Consider the following 26515-nt stretch of genomic DNA (forward strand, 5'->3'; position numbering starts at 1 on the left):
CCCCGGAAGGTAATTATTTCCGGCGAGGTTACGGGCGGGGGATTCTACGGGTGCCGGGAGCGGCCGAGTGCACATCCTCTTATCACCGCGAGGTGCGGCTGTGCCTGAAGCAGTAGCACCCGGTCTTCTGAGATTGCTGCCTCGGATTCGTGCTTTCTTCTCTCGTCCCCCTCCCCAAAGGAGTACCCTCCCCTTCACCCCACACCTTGGAGTAGGTAACTGGGCGCGGGCCAATCCTGTACAATCCCCTCTTTGGGGATGAGGGAGGGAGCGAGCACAGCTGGTGCGTGCGGGCAGCCGCGCGCGCGTGTCCCAGTCTGCGGACTGGGCTCGAGTCCCGGAAAGCGAGGGGGCGGAAAGGAGGGCCAGTTTAGAGAAAACCAGAGACTGGTGTAGAAGAGCTTGGGCTCTTCGGAGTAGAGAAAGCAGGAAACACCGCAGTTACCTGTTCGTGGGAGTGCAGTGGTTGAAGCATCTGCAAAGGGGGGAATGGCACCTCCCCGTTCGTGGAGGAGGATTGTGAGAGGGAGAGAATCCTGTCGGTCCGCTCCTGGGGAGTTCGACTTTGAGGGTAGAAGGGAGAGATAAATTGGGGGGAAACCGACAAAAAGGGGAGAGGTGACTCCTTTGAGCGTGAAATTCATTTATCCCAGCCCTGCCAAAGTAGCAGCCTGGAAAAATACAGCCAGATTGTATCAGTAGCCGGGCCATGCTGGAATCATAAGACTGGGAGAGTTCTAGCCTAGTGAAATTTGCAGTATCATTCTTTTTCCCTCTTTTCTCCATCACTCTGTTGTTTTCCTTATTCCTTCCGTGATGATGTATCAGATGGCGACCAGACAATAGAATATTTTAAAAGTTCACTTTTGTTTGTTTCTTCAGAAGAATCAGGTTCTAGCTGCTGAGTAACTTGCCTTGGGCTTGTCCCCGTCACGTCTAAGGGCACACATTTTAGGTATCTCGTTAAAACTGCACACTCTCTGGTCCGTCTAAGCAGTTTTAGATTAGAAAGAGGTGGGAACCCCACCGACTACAGGCCTCTTTGGAAGAGTATTCATTAGGATAATTACAGGCTCCTCTGCCTATTTGGAGTTAGAAACTCCTCCCCCAAAGAGTTTCATGTTTTGTTTTTCTCAAAAATGTTACTGGCTAAGTGGTTTAGTTGGGAGCATCGTTTTTAAAGATACATTTTCCAAAGCAGAGGTAAATTACAATGTTGCAGTGTGTGCTGGGGGAGGGGCGGCAGTAGTTTTTCTTAAGTACTTCTGAGATCCAGGATTATGTAGTCCTTTCTGTTTTGAGGGGGAACTGAAGCAATATTCCATATATGCTGGGAGAATCGTGCCAGACTGCCAGATCTAAGAGAGACCTAAAGCCAGATCACTCTAAATGTCTGTCTTGATTTGACCTAGAAAAAAAAAGGGTGCTGCTGAAGGAAATGTTAGCACTGATGAGGTGAATTAGGGTAAGGTTATTGTCTGTTGAAGATAGGAATTAATAGATGTACAGAAGAAAGTAGAAACTGGGAATATAGTCCTTCTGGAAGGAGTAATATGTTAACAGCCCAGGAAACTTGAGTGTAGAGGTTGAGGCAGCTGCAAAGCATTAATACAGAACTGGTTATTTGTAGAGAAGCAGCCAAGTTTGTAAACTTAAACACTACAGGGCCAGAATTTATTGCAGATGTCTTTTATTTGGGCTGTATACTTTAGAAGTGAGTTCGGTGACTTTTTAGTATTACAGTTGATTTTAAGTAGTTAACTAGTTACACATTTAACTAGCCTCAAATCAACATTACAAACAGATACTCAGGTATTTTGAATGGATACAGCTAAATTCCCTTTGATTATTTTTTAGCCACCATGTTTGTCTTTTTTCACTTAGCCATGAAGTGTTTATTCTCAAGTTTCTTCAATAAAACCTTTACAACAATGGAAATAGTTGCTTTTTCTCATGCATGCCTAAAAATATCAGTAGCTAAATGATTGTGGGGGAGGGGGTTTATTGGGCAATTCTAAATTAAATAATGAAAAACATTTCCTGCCCTGAATCCCACATGACTAATCCTTCTAAATTAATACTTCCATCTACCTGCTGGTTTTATCCACTTGGATACCATGCCAACATCTCAAACTCCCGTGTATCCCTATTTGACCACCGTACTACCCCTTTCTCCTGATGCCCCAATGTCCTTTGAGAACATCTTCTTGAAATTAGCTTTGAAAACCCCTTCCTTAGACGCTGGTTTAGGACAAGTAATAAAGTCTCATATGCAAGGAATTAAGTCTGTTACCTTGCCAGGGCTACCACCCTAGGCCAAACCTATGGTATCTCTTGATTGGGCTATTGCAAGAGGTTCTTTACTGGTCGCATTATTATATGGCTGTAACCAGTTAACCTTCCCAAGGGTAATTAGTTCACAACCCAAACTAAATGTAATGATTATAAATCACCAAGTAGCGTAATTTCAGGAAAATGTTAGTTACCTCTCTGCCCACCCAACCCCATATCTGCCAGAAAAGAAAGGAAACTCAGTGGCTTTCCATAATTAACAAATTACAGGAAGTCTTCATTATCTGAGGATAATTGTCAGCAAAGGAAAGTTCACTTAAAGTAGATCCATTTGATGTGGATACCAAAATTTTACCGTAAGTGGTACAAAAGAAGGAATGATCAAAATATCTTTAAAAAAATTAAATTTTTAAAAGTTTTATGATTATAACCGAGACCATTAAATGTAACTATACTAATTACTTGTTTATTATAACTCAAGTGGCTTTTCTGTGTAATTATTCTGAAAGAATGTGGAATGGCATCTTGGACAGGCCTAAGCGTTTAATGCTTGACTTTACACAATCATAAAGTTATTTTTTGCAAAAATTAATCCTCTCCCACTTAATTTCTTTCAAAATGCCTTATTGGAAATTTCTCAATCCAATTATTAAACTGTTTCAACTGCCTGACCTTGGTCAATCAGAAGCTTTGCTTATGATTTGAGCTTCTACAACTTTTATTTGATTGAGCATAAATGATGTTGACGATACTTTTATCTGGGAGAGAGTCGCCAGCGTGTTATTTCTTGTGATTTTTGCTTCACTTTGCAACGTCAGCAAACTGCAGGGATTCCAATATGGTAATAACTGAATAATGAGAAGTCTGAGTGCAAACTCCGCTCCCACTTAACCTGAATCCAGCTGTTGTTACTAGGACTGAAATACCCAAGATTGTGAAAAAATAATCATTTTTCTTCCTCCCTTCAGTGAGAATTGTAAATGCTATCCCCAAGAGGAAGGAGCTTACATAGTTACAAGAGCTTGCGGCATGCCAGTTAGAGTTGTTGGGTGCTTTATTTGTCCGCAAATTTGGGGAAGGGGGCAGGCATCCAGCCAAATCTGTGTAAGCCCTTAGAAATGTGTTTGCATATGTTAACATCATCCATCATATGGGGTTTGTTTGGGGCGTAGGGGACGACTGAGAACCACAGAGCTTGCCAAACTCTACTATAATTTCTCAACCCTTCCCCTAATTAGTGTCTGTTTTTCATGTGGTTCCTTCTTTGAAATGCTTTCTATGTCTTCTTGGTATCTAAATCCTATCTTAATATCAAATGGCCTCTTAGGAGTAGCCTTTTCAAAGTCTACTACTTTCCCTGCCTCCCAAGTGGGTGTGATTTGTTGCTCACTTAAAACACCCTGGTATTGCGTTATCGCTATAATAGGCACTTACCCTTCTGGTCCTTTGCGAGTTGAACTATGAAGTCCCCAAGGGCAGGATTATGGGTCAGTTTGCACTTAGTGTGTGTGTGTGTATTTTTTTTTTCCCCAAGCATTTGAACTGCCCCTCATAAAAACCTCCTGCCTACCACTGTATGGCAATTCTAAGAATCCTGTGATGTTTCCCTTACAAGAGTTTTTGGTGCCCTGGAAAAATCGTACAGCTAACACATCATAGACCTTCAGTGTTCAGACCAAACTAAAACCACATAAAACAGTTATGTGAGTTAAAACAGTTGAACACAACATTATATACACAGGTATTATTTTAAGTATAACATGTACATATTAGCAGCTTAGCAGCAAAATGTAGATGACCTGAAATTCTAGCTAATGAAGTGGATAAAATTGATATTACACTTTACTTTTAAAATCTAAAAATAGCATTGAATCAGCTCAGGAAAGCTCTATCACAGTAACTGAGACAGGAGTGTGCAGCATGCATTGGAGCTTCATTTCTTTCTGCACCGCCTTACTTGGAGGGACTGGTCCCCAAATGGCACCATTTAGCTTCCAGTTTTGAAATGGTGCTAAAAATAAAACTCTTTTTCTGTTTCAGTAGTATTTTTGAGATGCTTTTATAATCCTGAACATTTTTGGGAATCACAGAATAAAGAATATATTTTGAAATCACCCTTTAACCACACTTTTTGGTTATATTACACTGTCAGCAGATTGCCACAAAATGCTGTTACCTCTTGGGGCTGATTGCATTCCAAGCAATTACCCTGGAGAGGCCCAGACCGGCTTGCCACTTTTTTTTTTTTCTTTTTTATAATTTATGTCTGTAGTTTGTTGTCTTTCTAGCTCTCTAACATTCTAGCTTAAATATTTTTTAATACATTCTGTTTGAAACAACTGTTTATAGCTTAACATTTGCTGACCAAAAATCTTCTTCTGATTACTGAGACTGTGTTGTAATGGAGTTTAACTAACCTGGTTAAATGAAGAGTAGCTGATCTGAGGGACGGACCATCCTTCAGAATAGTACTTTTTCACCTTTTGGCCATCAACAATCCCTTTGACAATCTGAAGGAAGCTATAAACATATAAAGATAAGGGGACCTAGCAGATAACTTAAATGTCTTAAAGTTGTATGTAAATCTGAAGGAGCTAGTGGCCCTTCTGCCGCCAAAGATACTCACCTGGGGACGGGGGACAACCTCCATTTTGTCCAGACTTTCTGGGAGTCCAGATTAGGAACCCTTTTAACAGAAAAAGTCACAGATGATCTAACTCTTCTTTTAAGAACTTCAGATGGTGCATATACTTTTGAAGCCTGCAGTTCTCTGTTTTTAAGAAGTTTGGGTAGGCATCAGAAAAAGTTATTTGGGGTCAAAATACAACTTTTCAAAAGGAGGTCCAAATTTAACTTAACCCAAGCATCTTGCACCTACATTTTAAACAGATTACGTTGTGCACTAAATGGGGTCCCTTGGTTGCCTAAAAGTTTTCTCTTAAGTGACAGAATTAAAAGCAGAGGAAATCTTCCTTCTGTGATGTATATGTTCCTAATAGAAGGGAATGGAAATCTGGAAGATAAAAATCTAAGTAGAGAAAGTTCTTTTATCTGGGTGTGGAGACCACACAGGCAGTGAGCAGTAGCCAACCTTTGATTTTAACCCATGGCTAGTTTTCACATGGGTCAGCATACTACTTTGATTGCCTCTTAACAATGTAAATTATTTGTCATATATAAACCAGTGATAGTTAAAAGTTTACCAGGAATAACTGCCTTTTATGCTATAGGCATATAGTCAATATGCTAAATGACTGGCTAGTCTACCCACGTAGCTTACTGTTTTATTACTTTCAAGCCTCTGTTTAGAAGTCACCAGATTAAAGGGGGCTTTCATGATGATGCTCTAAAGATACCAACCCCCACCCCACACCTTCTCTACTCTTCTTATCCTTCTTCATCTTCCTCTGTAAAACTTAAGAGTCTCCCACATAAATTTTATATATTGTTCCTCTGTTTTCTCCCCTTCCTCCCACCAGAAAGTAAGCTCCTGGCGGACAGGGCCTTTGTGCAGTCCACTGCTGCCTTCCCAGCACCAAGGACGCAACCTCACTTCCAGCCCCTCGGCCACAGGGTGCTCTAGCCAAGTTACCTAAGATAAAGTCGACGTTCGTTTTTTACGAACATTAATACAATTTGCATACTTCTTAATGGTTTAAATGAGTGTGAAAATGTATACACGTTTCTTTCTCTCATCATCTTTAAATGGTTTTTATGTCTTTAGCATAATGTCATTTTTTTTCTTCCCTAAGGCCTCAAGTTTTGCTTCTTTGCTGAAGTCCTTACTGGAAATTGAATTCCTAGGTTTGCCCACAAAATAATCTGCAAGCAACAGTGTTGATTACATCTTCATGATACAACAGAAATACAGTTAATTTTACAACAGAAGTATGTGTTGAGTATCAGGCAAAATATACACCCAGAGGACAGTAAAATGGTCACTTGGGTACAGGAATGCCACGCATACACTACGAGTCTGTTGAGTCCAAAGCAGAGCTCCTTGAACTAGTCTCCTAGGTGTGGTCAACCTTTGGACCTAACATGACTTTCAACAACCCAATTATTTGTCTCTTGGGGATTTTAAGACTGCAAAGGTGTTTGTTAATTGAGATGCAATTCACATACCATAAAATTCACCCTCTTAGACTGTAAAATTCTGTAGTTATAGTGTATTTGCAAGATGGTGTCACCATCACCACTATTCGATTCTAGAACATCTTTCATCAAAAAGAAACCCCATACCCACAAGTAGTCACTCCCTAGTCTTTCCTTCCCCCCAGTCCCTTGGCAGCCTCTAATCTGCTTTCTCTATCTCTGGATTTGCTCTTCTGGATATTTCATATACATGGAATATTCCAATATTTGGCCTCTTGTATCTGGCTTCTCTCACTTAGCGTAATGTTTTCAAGGTTCATCCATTTTGTAGCATGCATCAGTACTTCATTCCTTTTTATGGGTGAATATTATTCCATTGAATGAAATACCACATTTTATTTATCCACTCATCAACTGATAGTCATTTAGGTTGTTTCCACTCTGGGGCTATTAGGAATTATACTGCCATGAACAGATATTTGTGTACAAGTTTTTGGTTTTTGTGAGAGTATATGTTTCATTTCTCCTGGGTATATATAGGCATGAGATTGCTGCGTCATGGGAATTCTGTCGTTAACCTTTTGAGGATTGTTTCCCAAAATGGCTGCACCATCTTGCATTCCTTCAAGCAGCATATGAGGGTCTCAGTTCTCTACATCCTCCCTGACACGCTGTTATCTGTCTTGATAATTATAATCATCATAGTAGGGGTGAAGTGTGGTATCTCATTGTGGTTTTGATTTGCCTTCCTCTGATGGCTAAAAGTGCCAAACATATTTTCATGGGCTTACTGGCCATTTGTATGTCTTCTTTGGAAAATGTCTATTCAGGTTCTTTGGCTATTTTTAATTAGGTTGTCTTTTAGTTATTGCATTTTAACAGTTTTTTGCATATTTCAGATACAGTTCTCCTATCAGATTTGCAAACTTTTTTCCCATTCTGTGGGTTTTTTTCCTATCTTCATGGTATCCTTTGAAGCACACAAGTTTTAACTTTGAGGAAGTCCGATTTATCTGTATTTTCTTTCGTTGCTTGTGCTTTAATGTGTCACATCTAAGAGATCATTGCCTAACCCAAGATCATGAAGATTTACACGTACGCTTTCTTCTAAGAGTTTTGTAGGTTTAGCTCTTACATTAGCTCTTTAATCCATTTTGAGTTAATTTTTATATACAGTGTTAGGTAGAGGTTCACTTTTTTTTTTTTCCCTGAAGATTCCATCTATTTAGAGAGATGGTGCATGTGCGCAAGCAGGGGGCAGGGGAGGAACAGAGGGAGAGAGAAAGAAAGAATCTCCAGCAGACTGTGCATTGAGCGTGGAGCCTGACACAGGGCCCAATCCCATGACCCCAAAATCACAACCTGAGCTGAAATCAAGAGGCAGACGTTCAACTGACTGAGCCACCCGGGCACCTGTGAGGTTTTTTCATTCTCATGAATGTATGTATCTAAGCCCAGAACAATCTCTTGAAATGGCTATCCTTTACCCCCCTTGAATGGTGGCATTCATGTTGAAAATCAATGGACCATGAATCTGTGGGTTTAATTCTGGATTTTCTATTCCATCAGTTTATGTCTGTCTCCTTAGGCTGGTACCCACGCCATCTTGATTACTGTGGCTTTTATAGTAACTTTTGAAATCAGGAAGTGTGAATCTCTTTAACTATGTGCCAGGAAAATTTTGAAATTGAGTTAAACTAAGTTAGTCAAATAAAGACAACTAGACAAGGAACTATTCTTCAAAGTAAGTCTACGCAGGCCTCAAACTAACCTAATTTACTTTGGAACAGAATGGCTGTCCAGACTTACCCAGCCGGATTCATTTTACTCCTTCCTTCAGTTTTTTTTTTTAAAGATTGTATTTATTTGTCAGAGAGCGAGCGAGAGAGAGCGCTCAAGCAGGGGGAGGAGCAGGCTCCCCACTAAGCAAGGAGCCCGATGCAGGACTTGATCCCAGGACCCTGGTATCGTGACTTGAGCAGAAGACAGACGCTTAACCAACTGAGCCACCCAGGCATCCCACCTTCCTTCATTTATTCAGCAGTGATTTTAGGGAGTTTCTATACCAACACAACTGTGAGCAGTGTTGAACACTGGACAACATAAAAAAAAATCTCATGTCCAGGAGATGGTTTTGGAAATTTCATCCCAGGTGGGAGGTTTTCAGCCAGAGCAGTGATGGTAAGGATAGGACACTCTTAAGAAATGTTGAGACAGAATTTTTAGGACTTACAATGGATAAATTATAAGTGGTGAAGGAGAATAAGGGATTGGAGCTACTTCTATTTCTGGCTTGGGGGTGATGAGTAAATGGGCAGATGGTAAAGGAGTAGACTGCACTGGGCTGAGTAAATACACTCAGTAGTATCATCTGTTCTTTCAAGAAGTCCAGGAAGGCGGAAGGAAAGAATAGGGTTATGAGAAGGTTAAATGTGTTTTGTTGGGTGCGTTTTAGGGTGGAGGATATTTGCCATCTGGGATAAAAATTGCAAATGAGATGGGTAGTGTCATTATTACTTTAGGCCTCAGAAGAAACAGAGCGGGGCACCTGGGTGGCTCAGTCGGTTAAGTGGTGGCCTTTGGCCCAAATCATGATCCCAGGGTCCTAGGATCCCCGCATTGGGCTCCTTGCTCAGCAGGGTGTCTGCTTCTCCCTCTCCCTCTGCCTGCCGCTCCCCCTGCTTGTGCATGCTCTCTCTCTCAGATAAATAAATAAAATCTTAAAAAAAAAAAATAGAGCAAAGACACTCTTTCCTCCAAGACAGTTGATAGGAGAGTTGATGTTGATTCTCTGTATTTTCCCTGTAGCAAACATTAGGAGGTGGGCTAGGTTAGGGAACTACAGATCTTAAGAGTAGTAAAGCGTTGGAGCAGCCACTGAGAACTGTAGATAAAATAACAAGGAAACAGAAAATAGGAATGAAAAAGACAAGACAGAGGATCGGTTCAGGAAGTCTAACAGCTAAATACCAGTTCCTAAAAGAAAGAACATAGAAAATAGAGGGGAGGAGATTATCAGTGAAATATTTCAAGAAAAGTTCCCCATAAAGAAGCACAGTATGGCTTCCAGATTGAAAGGACCCATTTGACAAAACAGGGGAAGGGGATTAAAGGTACAGATGTACAGGGGCACCTGGGTGGCTCAGACTGTTAAGCCACCAACTCTTGATTCCAGCTCAGGTCGTGATGTCAGGGTTGTGAGATAAAGCTCCGCGCTCAGCTGGGAGAATCTGCTTGAGACTCTCTCTCTCCCTCTGCCCCTACCCCACCCATATGCGGACATGCATGCTGGCTCGCTCTCTCTCAAAAATAAATTTAAAAAAAAAAACAAAAGATATAAACTTCCAGTTATAAAATAAATGAGACATGGGAATGCAATGTACGGCATAGAGAATATAGTTAACAATATCGTAACAAGTTTATATGGTGACAGATGGTACCCAGATTTTCGTGGCGATGACTTCATAATACATGTAAACGTTGAGCCACTATGTCGCACACCTGAAACTAATAAAATACTGTATGTCAACTACACTTCAGTAAAAAAAGGAAGGACCCGTTTGAGTTCCCAATACAGTAACATCAACATGAAGACATGAATAACTACAGGTTTCCAGAGAAAGAAAAGAGGCCACAGAGGAAAATGATCAGGAATCAGAATGGCTTCAGATGTCACAACAGCCAATACCAGAAGCAAGACAACTGAGCAAGGCCTCCATATTTCCAATAGAAAGTGATTTTTGGCCCATACTTCTATATGCAGCCAGGTTATTCAGTCCACTTTGAGGGCAGAGAAAGATTTTCAGACACTCGGTACAAAAAGCAGGAGAATAAGCCAAGGAGAGACTGGAGTAGGGTACAGCACGGGATGGGGCCTGCTCTTTCCACGACAGAGCTGGTGCTACTGGTCAACTCCGGTACAACTCTGACTTTTATACATGTTGAAGCTTTAAAGTGAACGGGCCACAACAATGTGAATGTGTTGAATTCCACTGAGCTGCACATTTTAACATTATTAAAATGGTATATCCGTTTACTACAAGTTTAAAAAAAAAAGATATATGGGAGGTAGAAACAGGCAGCTCATAGAAGTCTTACAGTTTAGCTGTCAAGGGTAGATAAGGGACAGTGGTGAAGGGGTGGGAATGGGGAGTGGTATACAATTATTGTACTGTTTCCCCCTTAGAGAGTTTTTAAATTTGGAGTCAGAAAAATCCAAGAATGTCTGTGTAAGTGCCCAGCTCCCGCCCAGTAGGAGTTTAGCTACTGTGAGCTGAATCTGACTGGGACGGCTGCGTGTTCTTTCCTGGATGTTTCCTGGGGCCTTGGCATTGACATTCCATCTGAGGCAGTCCTCCCAGGTTTCACGTGAGGAAAGCGGCATTGACGACATCAGATAAGTTTTTCACCATTTAAGTATTTTCACCGGTGGCCTCCGGACAAATGTTTAATTCAGAAAAATAAATATAGCCTAAACACATCTTATTATCTTACAGCGTGACCTTCCTGCCTGAGGACTATAAAGACTAAGTAGTTTGAAAATGGAAAACCAAGAACCAGCGGATCCTTCTCAAAATACCAAACAGTCTATTATTTCAGAGGAGGTATAAATTGTTTTTCACTTCTCTGCCCCCTCCCTACACAGAGCTGAGTTTAAATGAAATGTAGAAACTGTTGTTGCAAATGTTTATATTTAATTCTTTGTGTGTGTGTGTTCAATTATTCAACACAGTTTCTTAAACATTGTTCCTACTCCCTTTTTAGGACTCAGGGACATTTTGCTCTTGTGTGGGAGCAATAGTGTATCTCTTAATTATATGTACTAGTGAAGTGTTTTTAAAGTGGATTTGGGCTGTTGATACAAAAATTTTCAAAATTTTATTAAAAGTTTCCCTGGGTAGAAGAATAAGTCATACGTGAGTTTTAGGGTTTAGACATTCCATACCTAAGTATCACGTCTTAGTTAGCTGTTTGTGGTCTCAATATATATGTTTAAGAACAATAAGAATCTAAGTTGTTAGTTGTAGTCTGAATTCCAGAACTAATGTATATGTTGTATGTTATTTGGTTTAGCTTTTAATAAGTCTCTTTCTGCAGGAACCATTGCAATGGATAAATTTTAAATCCTTCGCCTTGGAACTCTGACCTTGACATCTTCCTGCAGTTGTTTACGATTTAAAAATCTTTCCATGTTGTCTGTGAATAGATCTGCTGATAAATATTAGGTTGCTGCTGGCCAGAAGTGAAAGATAGGATAGTGAGAAAAAAGCTACTGCTTTATGTCCGCAGTGACTCTCTTCTGTCAGTTCAGTATAGTGCCGTAGGTAAGTTAGTCCAGGTAACCGAAACTCAATGTCCAGGCAGAGCGATCCTGGGCCACCTGTCTTGGAGGGGATGGGAAACCCACGTGTTCCTAGAAATGCGGTTGTTGGACATGGTTTCCTCAGTCAGCCTTCCCGTGCGGTCACTGACTATAAACCACCACTGAGGACTCTCTACCCACGAAACACACCTCTGTGATGAGCACCCAGCTCAGAGGATAGAACACTAGGTCCCCGAAAACCCCTCACTCCTGGTTCTCCCTCTCCACTTCCCCGCACCCCCCGTTTGTCAATTCTCATCTCTCAGTATCACTTCCCAAACTCCAGAAAGAAACCCAACCACCCTTCAGAAAAAAAAACTTCCCATACTTTGAACTGAAAACTTCCCTCAACTACTGGGAGGGGCACGTGAGCTCCGGGAGGGCCAGGAAGAGAAAATCTGAAAGAAAACAAACCTAAGTAAAATCCTCAGTTTGAAAATCTCCCAAATTAATGTCTCCTTTTAGTTAATTTCAGAAGGAAAATGGGTCAAGCTTGAAAAAACAACGTACATGGATCCTACTGGGAAAATAAGGTAAATGATTTTTTCCCTTCTGTAAAATGCACAGTATTTGGGTTCTCAGTCAGGTCTCTGTTTAGCATTTGATGTAAACTGTGATAGCTTCCTCATTATAAACTTGGTCTTAAATGAAAAATCTAATTCAGTGCTTTCTCATTGTCAGAATGTCTGGGTTGCTTATAATCTCTGAATAAAATTACATTGTCAGTTTGTTATAATAACTAATCAGGAATTGATTTTTAACACCATTCTCCCTGAGGAGATTCTTATGAACCTGAGATTTGGGGCCAGCCTCACTTAAGCTGATAAAGCAGCAGAATAATTAGCCATCCAGGCTGCCTCCTTCTGGTCACACCAATTTTTAATTTGTAAATTAGAAGGATTAAGGAGAGAATAGTTCTGGGTTTGAGGTAAAACTTACATCCTTTACACCTTGCTTGTGGAAATGTGAATTGGGGGGGAAAAAGTTTTGCAAAGCATTTCACAGTATGTACCAGACAGACACCCTTCGACCTAAGTAATCCCATTCCTGAGACTGTTTGGAGTCAGGTTTGTGCATGAAATATGTTCATCAGAATTTAAAAAGACAACAAATTGAAAGCACCCTAATCATTTTAAAAATTGGGAAATGATCGTTACAGTGTAACATAAGAGAATATGATGTACAGTATGAGGGAACATAGTCAATGATATTGTAACAACTTTAGTGACTACACTTACGACCATTTTGTAATTTGTATAATTATTGAGTCACTATGTTGCACACCTCAGATACAATTTGTGTGTCAATTATTCTGCAATCTGAAAGTGGGGAAATAATTTTTTAGTGTATTCATTTGGTAAAATCTCTGCAGTCATCTACAGAGCAGATTCTGAAGACAATCTAGCAATATGAGAAAAGTGATTAAGTTGTTAACAACATAGGAAATGGTATTTATGCTTTTTAAATTCTTTCCAAATAGTATATTTAAGAAAAGGCTAGAAGGAAAACTGGCAAAATATTAAAGGCACCTGTGTGGTAAACCTTTTCTGTTTTCCAAATTTTCTGTTTAGAAAGTTTTTGATTTTATAATTAACTATCAGAGAAAAATATGTTAAAAATAGATTAAGCATTTCCCTAGTGAAATATAAATAGGAATGAAGTGGAATGAGAAAATACAAAAATATAACTAAATTTAGTATCCAGATTACATGATATAAATTAATTAATATAAAAAGTCCATTTGCTAAGTGATCAGATAACAGAGTTTCTTCATGAGAAAATATATCTATCATCCCTGTGAAAGTATGCGGACTTGCCAGTAATAACTGAAACCACTTTAATTACATTTACTAAACTATTAAAAGTATTAATAAGGGCCAGTGTTGGAGAGCTGTAGGAAACATTAAGCTATCCAAAGCACGATTACATTAAAACCTCAAAGTAAGAAACTGGGCACACTGCAGTCCAACACAGGGGAAGCGTACAGAACACTTATTTACATGAGTTTGATGTGTGGAACTAAGTAGGAAATTACTAGCGGGTAAAGGAATACAGAAATGTGGCCAGGCCCAAGCCTTCAGGAACACAATATGCTCAAATGTACTTGTATTTGTGAAAATGTAGACAGATTAGAACCCAATTTGTAGTGATATGGTTTGACTCTCTTTTCCCTCTAAAGTTGTTTATAACAGATACAACCCTTAACACTAACTGATTGAAAGAGTACATGTTGGTTTGCACCAGCTCATCTCTTCACCTGACTCATCTTCCTCCGTCAGCATTTCTTAACAGGGATGTGCATCAGAATCACTTGAAGGCTTTTTATCGCAATACTCGCATCCAGGTCTCACCTCCAAGGCATCTGTCTCAGTATTGAGGGGTGCACTCGAAAGCCTACCAGATACTGTGCTTACATGGCCCTTTATAGCCTGTTCACCTCCGTTCTTGCACGTGGACGTCTTCCCCATGACTTCCAAGGAGCTCTTACAAGACACATTGACGTTTCGTACCAAATGTCAGGCTTTGCAGAGTGACTCTCTGGACTTTCCCATAGGTCATGATGTATAAACTTATCAAATGTTTTATCTGGTACCTGATACATAAGCATGTCGGTAAGGATGAAATAGCAGCTTGAAAATCCTTTGTGCCACCATGTTATTTGTGGATAAAGATACAGAATTGATTTTAGTTGTGTAAAAACTGCTGGCAGCATCCCCCTTTATAGACATTCGGGACCGAGCCAAAGTCATCCTTTATTGCCATTCCTGCCTTTTGTGTTTGTTGACTAGGCTAACAATATGTTCTGGGAAAACAGGCTTTCCTATAACAAAGACTCAAAAACTGGAGTAGCTTAACTAGAATCTGAATTTGAAAGCTACAAGAGGCGTTTGAGATAACTTACTCTTAATTCCCTAGTGTTACAACTGAGAACAGTCTCAAGGAGTTTGTGGCTATGGGATTAGCTGTTAGGCAGACAGAGACTAAGATTTTCTGACTCAATCTAAAGTCCGTCTCTCAGAGTCCCTTGAAGATGATTGGAGCTCTCATGGGGCATTCCTGGTCTAGGGTTCCTTATAAATGCATTTATATTTCCTTGCTCATGATTCATGGCTTGTTACTGGTTATTTTACTTCATCTTAACCACTATAATGATGCTACTGTTTTTGTTTCCCTTATTCCTAGTGTTTTTGGGGTGACACCTTCAGTGTTCCTCAGCACTGTCTTCTTCAGTCTTTACAACTAACCTTAAGAGGTAGCAGAGAGAGCTCTGCCAAAAGGTGTTTCGTCTCTTGCAATCTGTATTATTTACTGATCAGAATTGCTTATTGGTTGGCTTCTTGTTACTAACAGGAATGTTGGGCAGGTGTGAGTTGCCATAATAGTGTTTGGTTTTCATAGGTTCATTTTGACACGTTTGCCATTAGAATTTGGGTATAATACCGAAAGATCTACAGTTTACAGAAAGGTTTTTGGTTTTTTTTTTTTTTAAGATTTATTTATTTGAGAGAGTGCACCAGCAGGCGGGGAGGGCAGAGGGAGAAGCAGACTCCCCGACGAGCAGGGAGCCCAATGCGGGGCTCGATCCCAGGACCCTGAGATCACGATCTGAGCCGAAGGCAGACGCTTAACTGACTAAGCCACCCCGGCGCCCCCAGAAAGGTTTTTTTGTTTTGTTTTTTTAACTAGACTGAATAATCTAGATTTTTTCCATAGAAATGTGGCACAGTCCAACCCTTAAGGACAAGCTCGTCAAAGGTGTGAGGGCCCCTCTGGGCAGCCCATCTCCTCCAACCCACTCTTCTGTGGGGAGGCTGACGTTGATGCCTTTCTTACCCTAGTCTCCAGCACCACTCAGATGGCTTACTTCTCCTAGATCCAAAATTGATCTGCTTCTTCACTCCCATCTCTTAGCACTGCTCCTTTCTGTTTAAGGGATAAGAGAGTGAAGGGGAATTTCCCTCACATGTCCTTCCCCTTCAAACACAAGTGACACAATTGTAGCAATAACTGGATTTTCAGGACAGCGTTCCCCAGAAAGAAACAGCTAATCACGGAAAGGGAGCAGGAACCTGCCATTGCTCATCTCACTTTTTCCTCTGTGGACCATTTTCCCCTTAGGTAAGATCTCACACATGCAAAAGACAGCACTTAACTAAATTTAATAATTCCTCAAGGAATAAATGGAATGGTCCTGCTTTCTTAAATTGTTATTTTAGGTCATGTGTAAATAACATCTCAGGAGTTCATATTATGCAGAATATCTTTTGTTCTTAGCAAAAAGACTGCACTTTTCATAGGGGTGTAATTTGCACAGACCGCTCAGTAGCTTTGTAGCTTAATTGACTGCTCACCTGTAGATTTAAAATCCAACCTGAAGTATTTCCAGTGAACGATTTGAAAGGCAGCTCAAGCGAACAACAGGCCTTCTCTTTAGATAGCATCAGAGGGTTAGATGTTGGTGGCACGTTTTCTTTGGAAAAATTTTCAGGAGCTACAGGAAAGCGCAGTTGGCTTTTCCTATACAGATGTGTATGGCTGTGGTCTTCTTGACCATTATCATTAGTACACTTGCATGCTTTGCATTTGAAAGTTCTGGTTGTGGACCAAAAACCCAAGGACATTCCCCTCTGTAACACCAGTGATTTTGTTTTTTCTTCTCTGCCTGGACAGAACTTGGGAAACTGTGAAACGTACAACCAGGAAAGGACAGTCGGCTGATGGTAGGAGTGCAAACCTGTTACAACTCTTCATGAAGGAAGTCACCGCACATTATTGCAGGAGGCGGGGTTCTTTTTAATTTAACCAAGACCTCAGAGCAGTTCTCTTCAATTATGATCTTTCATCTTTAAACCTGCTATTCCTTTTTGCATTGTTACATGACTAAATCAGGCTTTCTTTTAAAGATTTATTTATTTATTTGAGAAAGAGAGCATGGCAGGCGGAGGGGGAGAGAGTTTAAGCAGACCCCGTGCTGACATGGGGATTGATCTCACGACCCACGACCCTGAGATCACGACCTGAGCCGAAACCAAGAATCAAGACGCTTAACCAAGTGCACCACCCAGGCATCCCAGTCAGGCTTTCTTGATACATAATTCTGGCTCCTGTTATCTCGGGTCAGTACAATGTTTTGAGGGGCAGGTCTACTAATATTTAGAGCCAAATATAAGTCAGTATAACTCGAAGCCACATACTGTTGTCTAGATACGACTTTTTCGAAATCCTGTGTATTCTCTTCAGAGGACCTAGGTGAAAGCCTTTAATTTGGAAAAATATTTGGCCCTGCTTTATGATGGACCAGTTGCTTTATAAGCTGATGAGGAAATGGAATTAGGAGAAGACTATCCTATGCATTCATTTCACTGTCCTTTCCACGCATAAATGCTTTGACTGCAAAGATCCTGAAAATCCCCTCTGATCTAGGAGCGGTTGGGCAGTAGGTCTTTGTTTTTTTCCCTTTCATTTTGTTGTCTGTTTTTACTGAAAGTCCACAGAGTAGCTGCGACAGCTGCTGTTTCTGCCTGTGGGGATAGTTGGGGGCAAGGGAGTAGCCAAGAGCTCCCCGTAGGCAGTTTTGTGTTTTCCAGAACACAGTGGGATTTTGCCTATGTTTTAAGGCCATGCAAAAGGTTTCTCTCTTGGGAGAAAAGGTCCTTGATCCTAAAACAGTCAAATCCAGTGTAGCTAGCGTTTATCACAAACAGCAAGACTGACTTGATTCATTGCTTCAAGGACACACAAGCGCACGTTAGATGACTGTCCCTTCACCCGCAGTCTGGCTTCCTGCAGGGTGAGAAACGGGCCTCTGCAGAGGTTAGCATAAGGCAGGAATGTGTCCTTGACCCTGTGCTAAATGCTCATGGACGTTTCGTTAGGGATTCCCTTGGTTTGATCTCCTGCTCACAGGCGTGGCGGTCATCCCAGTGCTGCAGCGGACTCTTCATTACGAGTGCATCGTTCTGGTGAAGCAGTTCCGGCCACCGATGGGAGGCTACTGCCTAGAATTCCCTGCAGGTGAGTCCCTGAACCGAGGGACCGCCGGGCCCGGCGCCGAGCACTGCAGCGTACGGACCCTGAACACTTTCATCTGTCCCTGTGGTTTTAAGTAAAACAGAAGCATCCCTGCAGCGAGCTACCCCCGGTCGCGTTCTAGTGACGCGCTAAGCCCGAGAGCGAGGCAAGGGTGGCGTCCCAGCCGGCCTTTCCCAGCCACCTCTCAGCAACATTCTAACTTCTCTTTGAGGAACTGCGTTTCCCTAGTTTGTCAACTGAGTTCCATTTTCTATCACTAGCGATCTGCCTCCAACCAGAAATTCACAGTAATATAATGAGGTCAGACGCTTAACCCCAAAAATCGTGAAGGGAAAAGACATCTTGATCTTCCTCTATGTACACAGGCCAGGGAAACGGTCTTAACTTCCACTAGAATGTTCTCTTGAGTTGCACAGTTAAGTAGAGCTATCCAGAATTTGAAGCTCTATGGCATCATAGGACTTAATTGGGTTGTTCCCATCTGAAGAGATTAGATCTCATTTATCATTAGCGGTATAGGTTTTGTACTTTGAAATTCCAGCCCATGAGAAGGCATACCAACTCTCCTTCTCATTTACCAGCCATTTCACTTGAAGAAATTAATAACTTTAAAAGTAACAGAATAGGCTGTATTTTACTTTTTCATTGCGTTATTTCGAGTAAAATAATCCAAGTTCTACGGTCCTCCCCGCTTGGCCTCCCTATCAGCTGCCTCGAGTCCGCCAGCCTCCCAGCCTTCTCCCTCGCAGGTGATGCTCATGCCAGCATTTCTGTCCAGGCCCCAGGATCGCTCTGCAAGGGAGGAAAGCAAGTAGGTGACATTGTGACCTGAGGAAACTGAAAAGAGTGCCAGGCTTCCTGGGCGGGGGCACATAGCTGGTCCGTCACCAAGGTCAGTGGGCCAACAGCACTGAGCCACTTGTCCTCACAGGAATCCGCGGGCAGAACACAAGTGCCGAGACACTCCTGGGAACAGTTGAGGTCTAAGTAAGACGAACAGATGAGAGCTACCAGAACCTACTCGATGTGCCTAGGGTTTTTTCTTTCGCCCTTTTTTCTTAAAAAAGTTCCAAACCTCAGTCAGTTGTACCTGTACAACCACATTCCACAGTCCTCTGGTTCTTCTCATGTAGCTCAACTGCAATTCTACTAGAAGGAGAGGTTCCAAAACCCTGGATTTAACCTAGCCCACCTCACAAATGATTTGAACTTCCAGGTCTCATCGATGATAATGAGAGCCCAGAAGCAGCGGCTCTTCGGGAGCTTGAGGAAGAAACTGGCTACAAAGGTGATGTTGCAGAGTGTTCTCCAGGTGTGTACTGCTATCCAGGTGTGCACTCGGGGACAGACTTGAAAATTAGTCAAGCCGTAGATTCTTCTGTGTGTAAAGGATAATGCGGGTGTTCTTTATGCTCAGGATTCAGATGGCTTTTGTCTTGGCTAATTCACTGACAAGAAATCCTAGTTAGATTTGGTCACCCTCTACCCATGAGCCTCCCCTCCACAGGGGAGCCACTTTGAACAAGAAGGCCCTGAAGCTGGAGCAGAAACGTGAAATCCATTACCTTCCCGAGTTTCCCACGTCCTAAGCTTTATGCTCTTACCTCATCCATGTGCCAGGCACCTCACTAGAGTTTGTTTCTTGTGGTGGTGAAAGGAGTTGACAGCACCGCAGTACCGCCTAACCCCTCAGATTTACCGAACTCAGGAACTCGGGGGAAAGTACGAGTGCTGGCTACGCGCATGCTCAGCGGTCCTGCAGCTCTACCAAGGGGATCGGGCCAACCGTCGTTTGCCTGCACAAGTTCTGTGTTAACTGTGAATCATGAGCCCGGTTTTCTTCCGAAGACATTTTAAGTAACGAAAGAGATGGCACGTGACTGGTGTCTGTCAGGGTGACCTGTCGCTTCTCTCCGCAGCTGTATGTATGGATCCAGGTCTGACAAACTGTACCACACACATCGTGACGGTGACTATTAATGGGGATGATGCTGAAAACGTGAGGCCTAAGCCGAAGCCAGGTGAGTGTGCGGCGGATACGTTTAAGGTGCTGTTGCGTTAAAGACCGTTTAACTTGCTACTGATTCGGTTTCTGACTTGTCAGAATAGGCTTGTAGGTCCGTCATCGGTACTCCAGGCTCTTTTCCTAATCTTGGGTCCTTTAGCATTTTTCTTTCAACGCTTACTGACCTTTATGCTTTCTTTATAAAATGTCAAATTAACAATATTTACATATTTTCTGTGTGGAGTTTATGCCCACGGTGGTAATAGGAGCCACAGATCTGAAGAGTCAACAGTGAAAATCTTCAGAATCACTCATTTCTGTCTTCGTGTGTTATAAGAATGGCATAAATTATTGTGAGCAGACAGCAGCTGACTAGTCTTCAGGGGGTTCCGTTCTTAGAGAAGCGTTTAGGAAGTTCCTGGCTCTGTTATTAATTTCTCAGCAAGTTCGGACTCGAGCTTTGATGCCTGTCTGTCCATGTCGTCTCCCACCCCATTCCAGGTGGTGCTCTCACACACACACAGTCACGTGTCACACAGTCACATGTGGCACGGTCGTGTCACAGTCACGTGTCACACACACACACAGTCACATCACAGCCGTACTCTTCCATTTCTCACCGCCTTACGTGCTCCTGAATGTTCCAGTCCCTTCGCAGCTGATTCTAAATGCTCAGTTCAGACTTGCTAATACGCGTATGACATGCAGTGCAAGAGCCGTCCTCAGAGGTGAACAGGATCACCCAGTAGCCGGCAGTTCCGCTCCTAGGTCTACACCGCAAAGCACTGAAAGCAGGGGCAGGGACTTGCCCAGGTACTTGGCACACCAGCGTTCATGTAGCCACCCTCACGGTACCCGAAAGGTGTCCATTAGCAGATGCACAGCGGGATAGCATCCAGCCCTTAAAGAGACCTGCTGGTGCAGGCTGTAACAGCATGAAGTCTGAAACGCTGTGCCGAGTGCTTAGTGCAGTGAGACAAAAAGCATAAATAGGGACACCGGGCTGGCCCAGTCCATAGAGCATGCGACTCTTGACCTCCAGGTCATGAGTTCAGGCCCCACGTTGGGCATAGAGCTCACTTTTAAAAAGAAAAAAAATTTTTAAGCATAAATCTTGTGCTTCCACCCATATGAGGTTACCTAAAATCTGTGTATTCATAGAGACAGAAAGTAGAATGGAGGTCAGCGTGTATGGGGACGCACTGCTTAGTGGCTACCACGCTTCTCTTTGTGAGGCTGAGAAAGCTCCAGAGAAGGATAGTGCTGATAACTGCACAGCAGCGTGAGTGTATTTAATGCCCCTGACCTTTAAAAATGGTTAAAATGGTGAATTTTGTCTATTTTAACAACTTAAAAATGCATGTGTGTGTATCCTAGAACATGCTTTAAATGTTGCTATTACACATTTGATTTGGAGAACAATAATAATTTTGTACTGTTGGAATGCTTTTTACCACGTCCCCAGATGAAATTAGTAGAGACCCAGGTTTCTGTTCAATTCTTGCACCCTTCTCGGTGTGTCTTGCACAAAAGTCTTGCAGTGTTTGACCACAGCGTCATCCCTCTGTTTGTTTTTAGGAGATGGAGGTATGTTACCCAGCTAGCAGTGGCTGACCGTGTGAATGGCTTAGCGCGGTGGAAATGGCTGCAGGCATTTTGTGGTGTTCTGGTAGGCCCTCTTATTCTTCAGCTTTGTTTTCACTTGCACTTTGTTTGTTTAGAATTTGTCGAAGTAATTTCCTTACCAAAGAATGACCTGCTGAAGAGACTTGATGGTAAGCATTAAGACTATTCCCCAACTTCCTCAATTTTCCCCAGCCCCAGCCCCATCCAGTGGGGCACTAAATAGAATTCCCCTTCTGTAAATATAGTCTTCCTCAATAAAGTCAAATACCTAGAAACTGTTGTACAGCTGCAATTCACCAACAGTAATTTTCCTTTCTGGGTGGCATAGAGTTTGAAAATGTAAGCAAAACATTCTACGTCAAGTGAAAGCTTTCAGTAGGGTGGATTTTTTTTTTTTCCTATAGAAGAGTCAGGATCATATTCCTACAGATTTGCCAAAACTCTATACCTCAAATCTCTAATCCAGGGCAATGCAGAGGCCTAAGTAGGTATCTCTTAGCTGACCCTCAAAGATGCTAACCTGCTGGGTGGTTCTCTGTGCAGGGTTGAAGTTAAAGGAGAATTTAACAATATTCCTTCTACAAAGATGGAGGTATATGAAGAGCAATATGCCGATATAATGAATCAGACTACCACTGTGACCCCTAGTAAATCACTGGTCATGTAATTACATCGTGTAATTCCTGGTCAACCCATCTCCTAGAGATCTGGTAAAAAATTAAGATTAAGTGGACAAACGTCCCCTGATAAAGCCACAGTAGGATGTACCGTACTGGAGACAGACAGAGGCCCGGCTGGGAGGGCCCCATTCACTCATCTGTAAAGAAACAGATAATCTTCCTAATTTGAATGTTTTTTAAAATTTTTACTTCAAAAAGTAACTTGAAGCACTGTTTGACCTGAGGCTTTGAGGGCTCTCTCTTCCTCTCCTTCTATAAGAACCACTGGCTTACAGTTTTATCTCTGATGTCTGTGTTGTTTTAGAAGTAAGCATGAGCTTCCAAAAACGACTGTGATTTCAGAATTCCCAGAATGCACCCCTTCCTACTTTATGTTTTTTAAAAACTAGACCTGAGGGGCGCCTGGGTGGCTCAGTCGCTCAGCGTCTGCCTTCGGCTCGGGTCACGATCCCAGGGTCCTGGGATCGAGCCCCGCATCGGGCTCCCTGTTCTGCGCGGGGAGCCTGCTTCTCCCTCTCCCTCTGCCCCTCTGCCCCTCCCCCAGCTCATGCTCGCTCACTCTCTCTCTGTCAAATAAATAAATAAAATCTTTTAAAAAATAAGATAAAAAAATAAAAACTAGGCCTGAGGTAAAACTGGGCCAGGGTCTCAGATTAGAAACGCTCGCACCGAAGCAAGCCACGGTTTACTTAGAGAACGCTGTAGCTGCCAGTAACGGACAGCACAACTCGGAGTCTGTCGCGTCTGCCTGGGTCCCCTCAGCTGACCGTGTATCAGTCACGAACCAGAACGCGTTTCGCAGCCTCTCCCGGCTTTTCTCCTAAAACAGGACGAGAGGTAGCCCCCGTCTCTGAGGAGGCAGCAGTAAAATTAAACAAGATAATGTTGGCACTGAAGGGCTTAAATGTTAGATGCCGTATGTCTTCGAGAAGTATTCTCTCACAGAACTAACTTCCTTCTCCCTTCCGTCCAACTTCACCTCCGTCTTGCCTTAGAAGAGGGGAAGACAGAGACAGATCTGTAGAAAGAGGAAGGGGGAAAAGAACCCTTTTTCCTAGCTTTATTAGAATCAAAATACAGCAATCAAACCATTTATTCAACAAGTTAACATTTGGGAAGGTATTTTGAGTTGTTTGCTCTGAGGAGTAACTTTCAACACTTACCAAGCACCTGCCACACAGAGGAGGACCTAACCCTGCCTTCCAGGATCAACACGTCTCCCAGCGTGTTCCTGCACTAGTGGGTAGGAAAACAAGTGACAGAGGCCAAGTCTGATCACCTCCACCAGAGCGACACAGAAGTTCTCGTTAAAGCCCACTGTACAGCGTAAGATTCTGAGACGTCATTCTTTAAAAAAAAAAAAAAAAAGATTTTATTGATTTGAGAGAGAGAGTAAGCACCGCCGGGGAAGGGAGAGGGGGAAGCAGACTCCCCGCCAAGCAGGGAGCCCGATGCGGGGCTCGATCCCAGGACCCCGGGATCATGACCTGAGCCAAAGGCAGACGCTAAACCAACTGAGCCACCCAGGTGCCCCTCAGACCTCATTCTTGCTCGAATTCCAGCCCTGTCGTGCACACAGCTTAACTTGTGGATAGAAAATACGTATTCCCTAGCGGTGGAGAAGACAGATGAACCCCTCTATGAGGGACTGAAGAATCACCACTGAGCCCTAGAACGAGCTATAAATAAATCTATCTGCAAACTTAGAACGTTGCTGTTTTAACATATAAAATCATCTCAAATGTGTGACCTTCTGCCTTTATGCTTTTTTCTTGTTCTTGTCTCTCGCTGGAACTGTAATCCTGCTTATATATTCTTTCATCTTCTATCTCACTAGAGTAAGATCCTTGAAGGCAGAAAATGTCTTGTTCACCACTTTACCTCCGGCATCCGGCACAGGACCTGGCACATAGTAGTAGCTCAGTAAAGACGGGCTGATTGATAAGGGGCATTGTCCTTGATTAACTTCACTATCTAACTTGTATCCTTTGCTTCCTCTAGCTCTGGTAGCTGAAGAACATCTGACCGTGGACGCCAGGGTCTATTCCTACGCTCTGGCACTGAAACATGCAAACACGAAGCCGTTTGAAGTGCCTTTCCTGAAGTTTTAAGGCCAAAGGACAGTAGCCATGTTTTTATAAATAAGACCACCAGGCCTCCTTCACTAAGACTTTGTATTCAGCTTAGCTTACTGTAGACTTGAAATTAGCTTTTTTCATTAAATAAAAGCAACACAGAATACATGTGGTGATACGGAATTGTAATTACAGGGAGGCTGTAGTCTTCATTTAAATGCTAAACTCCAGCAAATAGTTATGAAAAAGAACATAAATGCAGGTACCCAGTTTTTAATCCAGTTTAAAGTTCAGCTGTTCCTTATCTAATCTACTCCCAACAGGATATTTCTAGAAGAAAAATGACCTGAATTCCAAATTCGGTCAATTATTCCCACCCTCAGCCCCCATATAAACGTCTGTAACTAGGTATGCAAATAACTATCTACTATGTCAGTGTTTGAAACAAAAGTTTTTTGTTGTTTTTTTTTTTAAAGACGGGCCTATACAGGGACTTTCTTGGTCCTCCTCCTAATTACCCGCTAGAGCAGGGTGTAAAATCACCAGAGAGTAACACTTCATGAGAAGCAAATGTTTCCATTTGGCTCGTGTCCTCCTACCACCTAACTACTGAAGGTAAACAAGCTGTTAGGTAATGAAAAATGATCGATTCCATTCAGTATAACAAGGTTAATAAGAAGCTAATGAAAATACAGGGCCCTTCCCTCAAGCAGGTGTATATACTTTAGAATTTCATTTCCTATCCTTACCTCAGGAAGTACTTCAAGTTTCTAAAACCAAATCCATTTACGTGGCTGGGGGGCATCACTGTCTTGGTGTTGAACCTGGAGTGTAGCCAGCAAGGTCAGCAAATACCAGAAACCCAGTCCAGCTACCTCACAGGGGAGAACAGGGCCACCGTCTCCGGCTCAGGCCATGCCTAAAGCCCCCATCATCCAAAAGGTCTACCAGTGGTCCTGGGCCGTTTCCTCATCTCTGGGCTGAGCTCGGCCCTTGTGTTGACTTCTGTGGCCTCCAGCGGCTCCAGAGCGATCTTGCTGGATCGTTCTGGAGAGCCCCCACTGGAAGTCTCAGGGTGCTGCTCCCTGGCCAGCCTGAAATCGGGGCTCAGGCCCCTGAAAGCAGATAAAACCAGGATACGGATGCCAGGAGCGCTGTAATAGAGTTCATTTGTCTACAGCGTCACTGTGTATTCAGTGTATCGCTGTGTTCATCGCGGTATCGAGACATGTTTTTGTGAGCAAAAATACACGATCTATTAGACTTCTGAACGAAGGAGGAAAATATGGAACTGGGGAACTGTCTAGCTTAAGTCTACTCTGTAAATATTGCAAGATTTAGGCCCCTAACTACTTGCTCTAAGAGTAGCCTTCCCCTGAGCCCCTAACCTTTTAAAAAAATCCTTATTTTTAGTCCTGGGCATCATGATTCTCCAGAGATCTTCCTCCTCCTCCCTGAGCTCCCAAAGGCCAAGTTCTATAATCTCCCCCGTTACTGCCCTCCTTCAAAAATCAAGAAACAGACGGCATATGGAAAACACACAGACTCAGGCACAGGCCAGTCCCCGAACAGACCAGCCCTTCCAGAGCCACCCCCAAGAACTGAGAAACCTCCTTTTAAATGTTGGTGGAAGAGAGATCTGTATAGCCCCTACCTGTCCTTTCTTTTTCTCTTCCCAAGAATGCAAATTAGAAGTGACAGCTAAATCCTAGGACACACCCCTAATGCCCTTTATGTGAACCTTTAAACGTCCAAGGCTGTACTTGGGAGGTCAGGTCAGTTCAAGAGCCGGCAGTCTGGATGTTTCCCGTGGCTCGCACTGGTCATTCAAGAGCATTTGAAAGTTCAAGCCTTCCCATAAAAAGCCCTATTTCCACCTTCTCTTGGGGAAAAAAAAAAATCATGTATGACAACACTGGGTCCACATTTCTATGGTCACAGTGGTCTGAGGCCCTGAGGAGACGGCCTCCAGATGACCACCGTTCTGTCCTGCAGGTTCTGTTTTACCTGTCTCCCTGTAGCCATTTGGCTTTGTGATCCGGCCTAAGTAAGATGCACTTCCTGCACTTACTCAGAAAGGAAGCAAGGGAAACCCTTACTTCTGAAAAGGATCTTTCAGAAATGAAGTGTGATCTCTTTGTGGCCAACAGAGCACACAGTTTAAAAAATTATAAAGAGCTGTGCTACTTCGGATGGAGACTGGGATGTCACCTGAGACCGCTGTTTTCCTATTTTTTCCAGCGTCAGTCGCATAACTGAGCACCTTTAAGCTGGTCCCTGTTCCTCAACAGGTCTAGGATTAAACGCTAAATGATAATTACGTTTGGCCTCTTGCCACAACCTCTCA

The 26515-nt window shown here is 42.6% G+C and overlaps 1 protein-coding gene across 3 annotated transcripts; it reads left to right on the forward strand.

The window, feature by feature from the left end:
• The first annotated feature begins 44 nt into the window (after positions 1 to 44).
• NUDT5 (nudix hydrolase 5) lies at positions 45 to 24357 on the forward strand. Of its 3 annotated transcripts, none has more exons than XR_015768799.1 (10): positions 45 to 215; positions 10884 to 10991; positions 12215 to 12282; positions 16421 to 16470; positions 17657 to 17764; positions 18561 to 18593; positions 18999 to 19094; positions 19702 to 19803; positions 21366 to 21456; positions 24095 to 24182. XR_015768799.1 is itself a non-coding variant. In XM_028114600.2 (10 exons), exons 2-10 carry the CDS (start codon positions 10929 to 10931, stop codon positions 24202 to 24204), a joined length of 660 nt encoding a protein of 219 aa, XP_027970401.1. In that variant the 5' UTR covers positions 47 to 211; positions 10884 to 10928; the 3' UTR covers positions 24205 to 24357. The 3 variants fall into 3 exon arrangements, 1 of the variants encoding a protein (XP_027970401.1); XR_015768798.1 differs by having other exon boundaries at positions 46 to 211; XM_028114600.2 differs by lacking the exon at positions 18561 to 18593 and adding an exon at positions 21509 to 21562 and having other exon boundaries at positions 47 to 211; positions 21366 to 21374; positions 24095 to 24357.
• Positions 24358 to 26515: the final 2158 nt, after the last annotated feature.

The sequence above is a fragment of the Eumetopias jubatus genome, unplaced genomic scaffold (assembly GCF_037043125.1).
Source record: "Eumetopias jubatus isolate StellerSeaLion01/CBP00866 unplaced genomic scaffold, mEumJub1_p1.0 scaffold_8, whole genome shotgun sequence".
Classification (NCBI taxonomy): domain Eukaryota; kingdom Metazoa; phylum Chordata; class Mammalia; order Carnivora; family Otariidae; genus Eumetopias; species Eumetopias jubatus.

What these genes read in the sequence shown, in the direction of transcription:
- NUDT5 (XM_028114600.2), top strand. Translation starts at nt 10,929, where the DNA reads ATGGAAAACCAAGAACCAGCGGATCCTTCTCAAAATACCAAACAGTCT. An exon ending in AGTCTATTATTTCAGAGGAG is followed by an intron (nt 10,992 to 12,214) that starts GTATAAATTGTT and finishes GTCTCCTTTTAG; the next exon opens with TTAATTTCAGAAGGAAAATG. An exon ending in GATCCTACTGGGAAAATAAG is followed by an intron (nt 12,283 to 16,420) that starts GTAAATGATTTT and finishes CTGCCTGGACAG; the next exon opens with AACTTGGGAAACTGTGAAAC.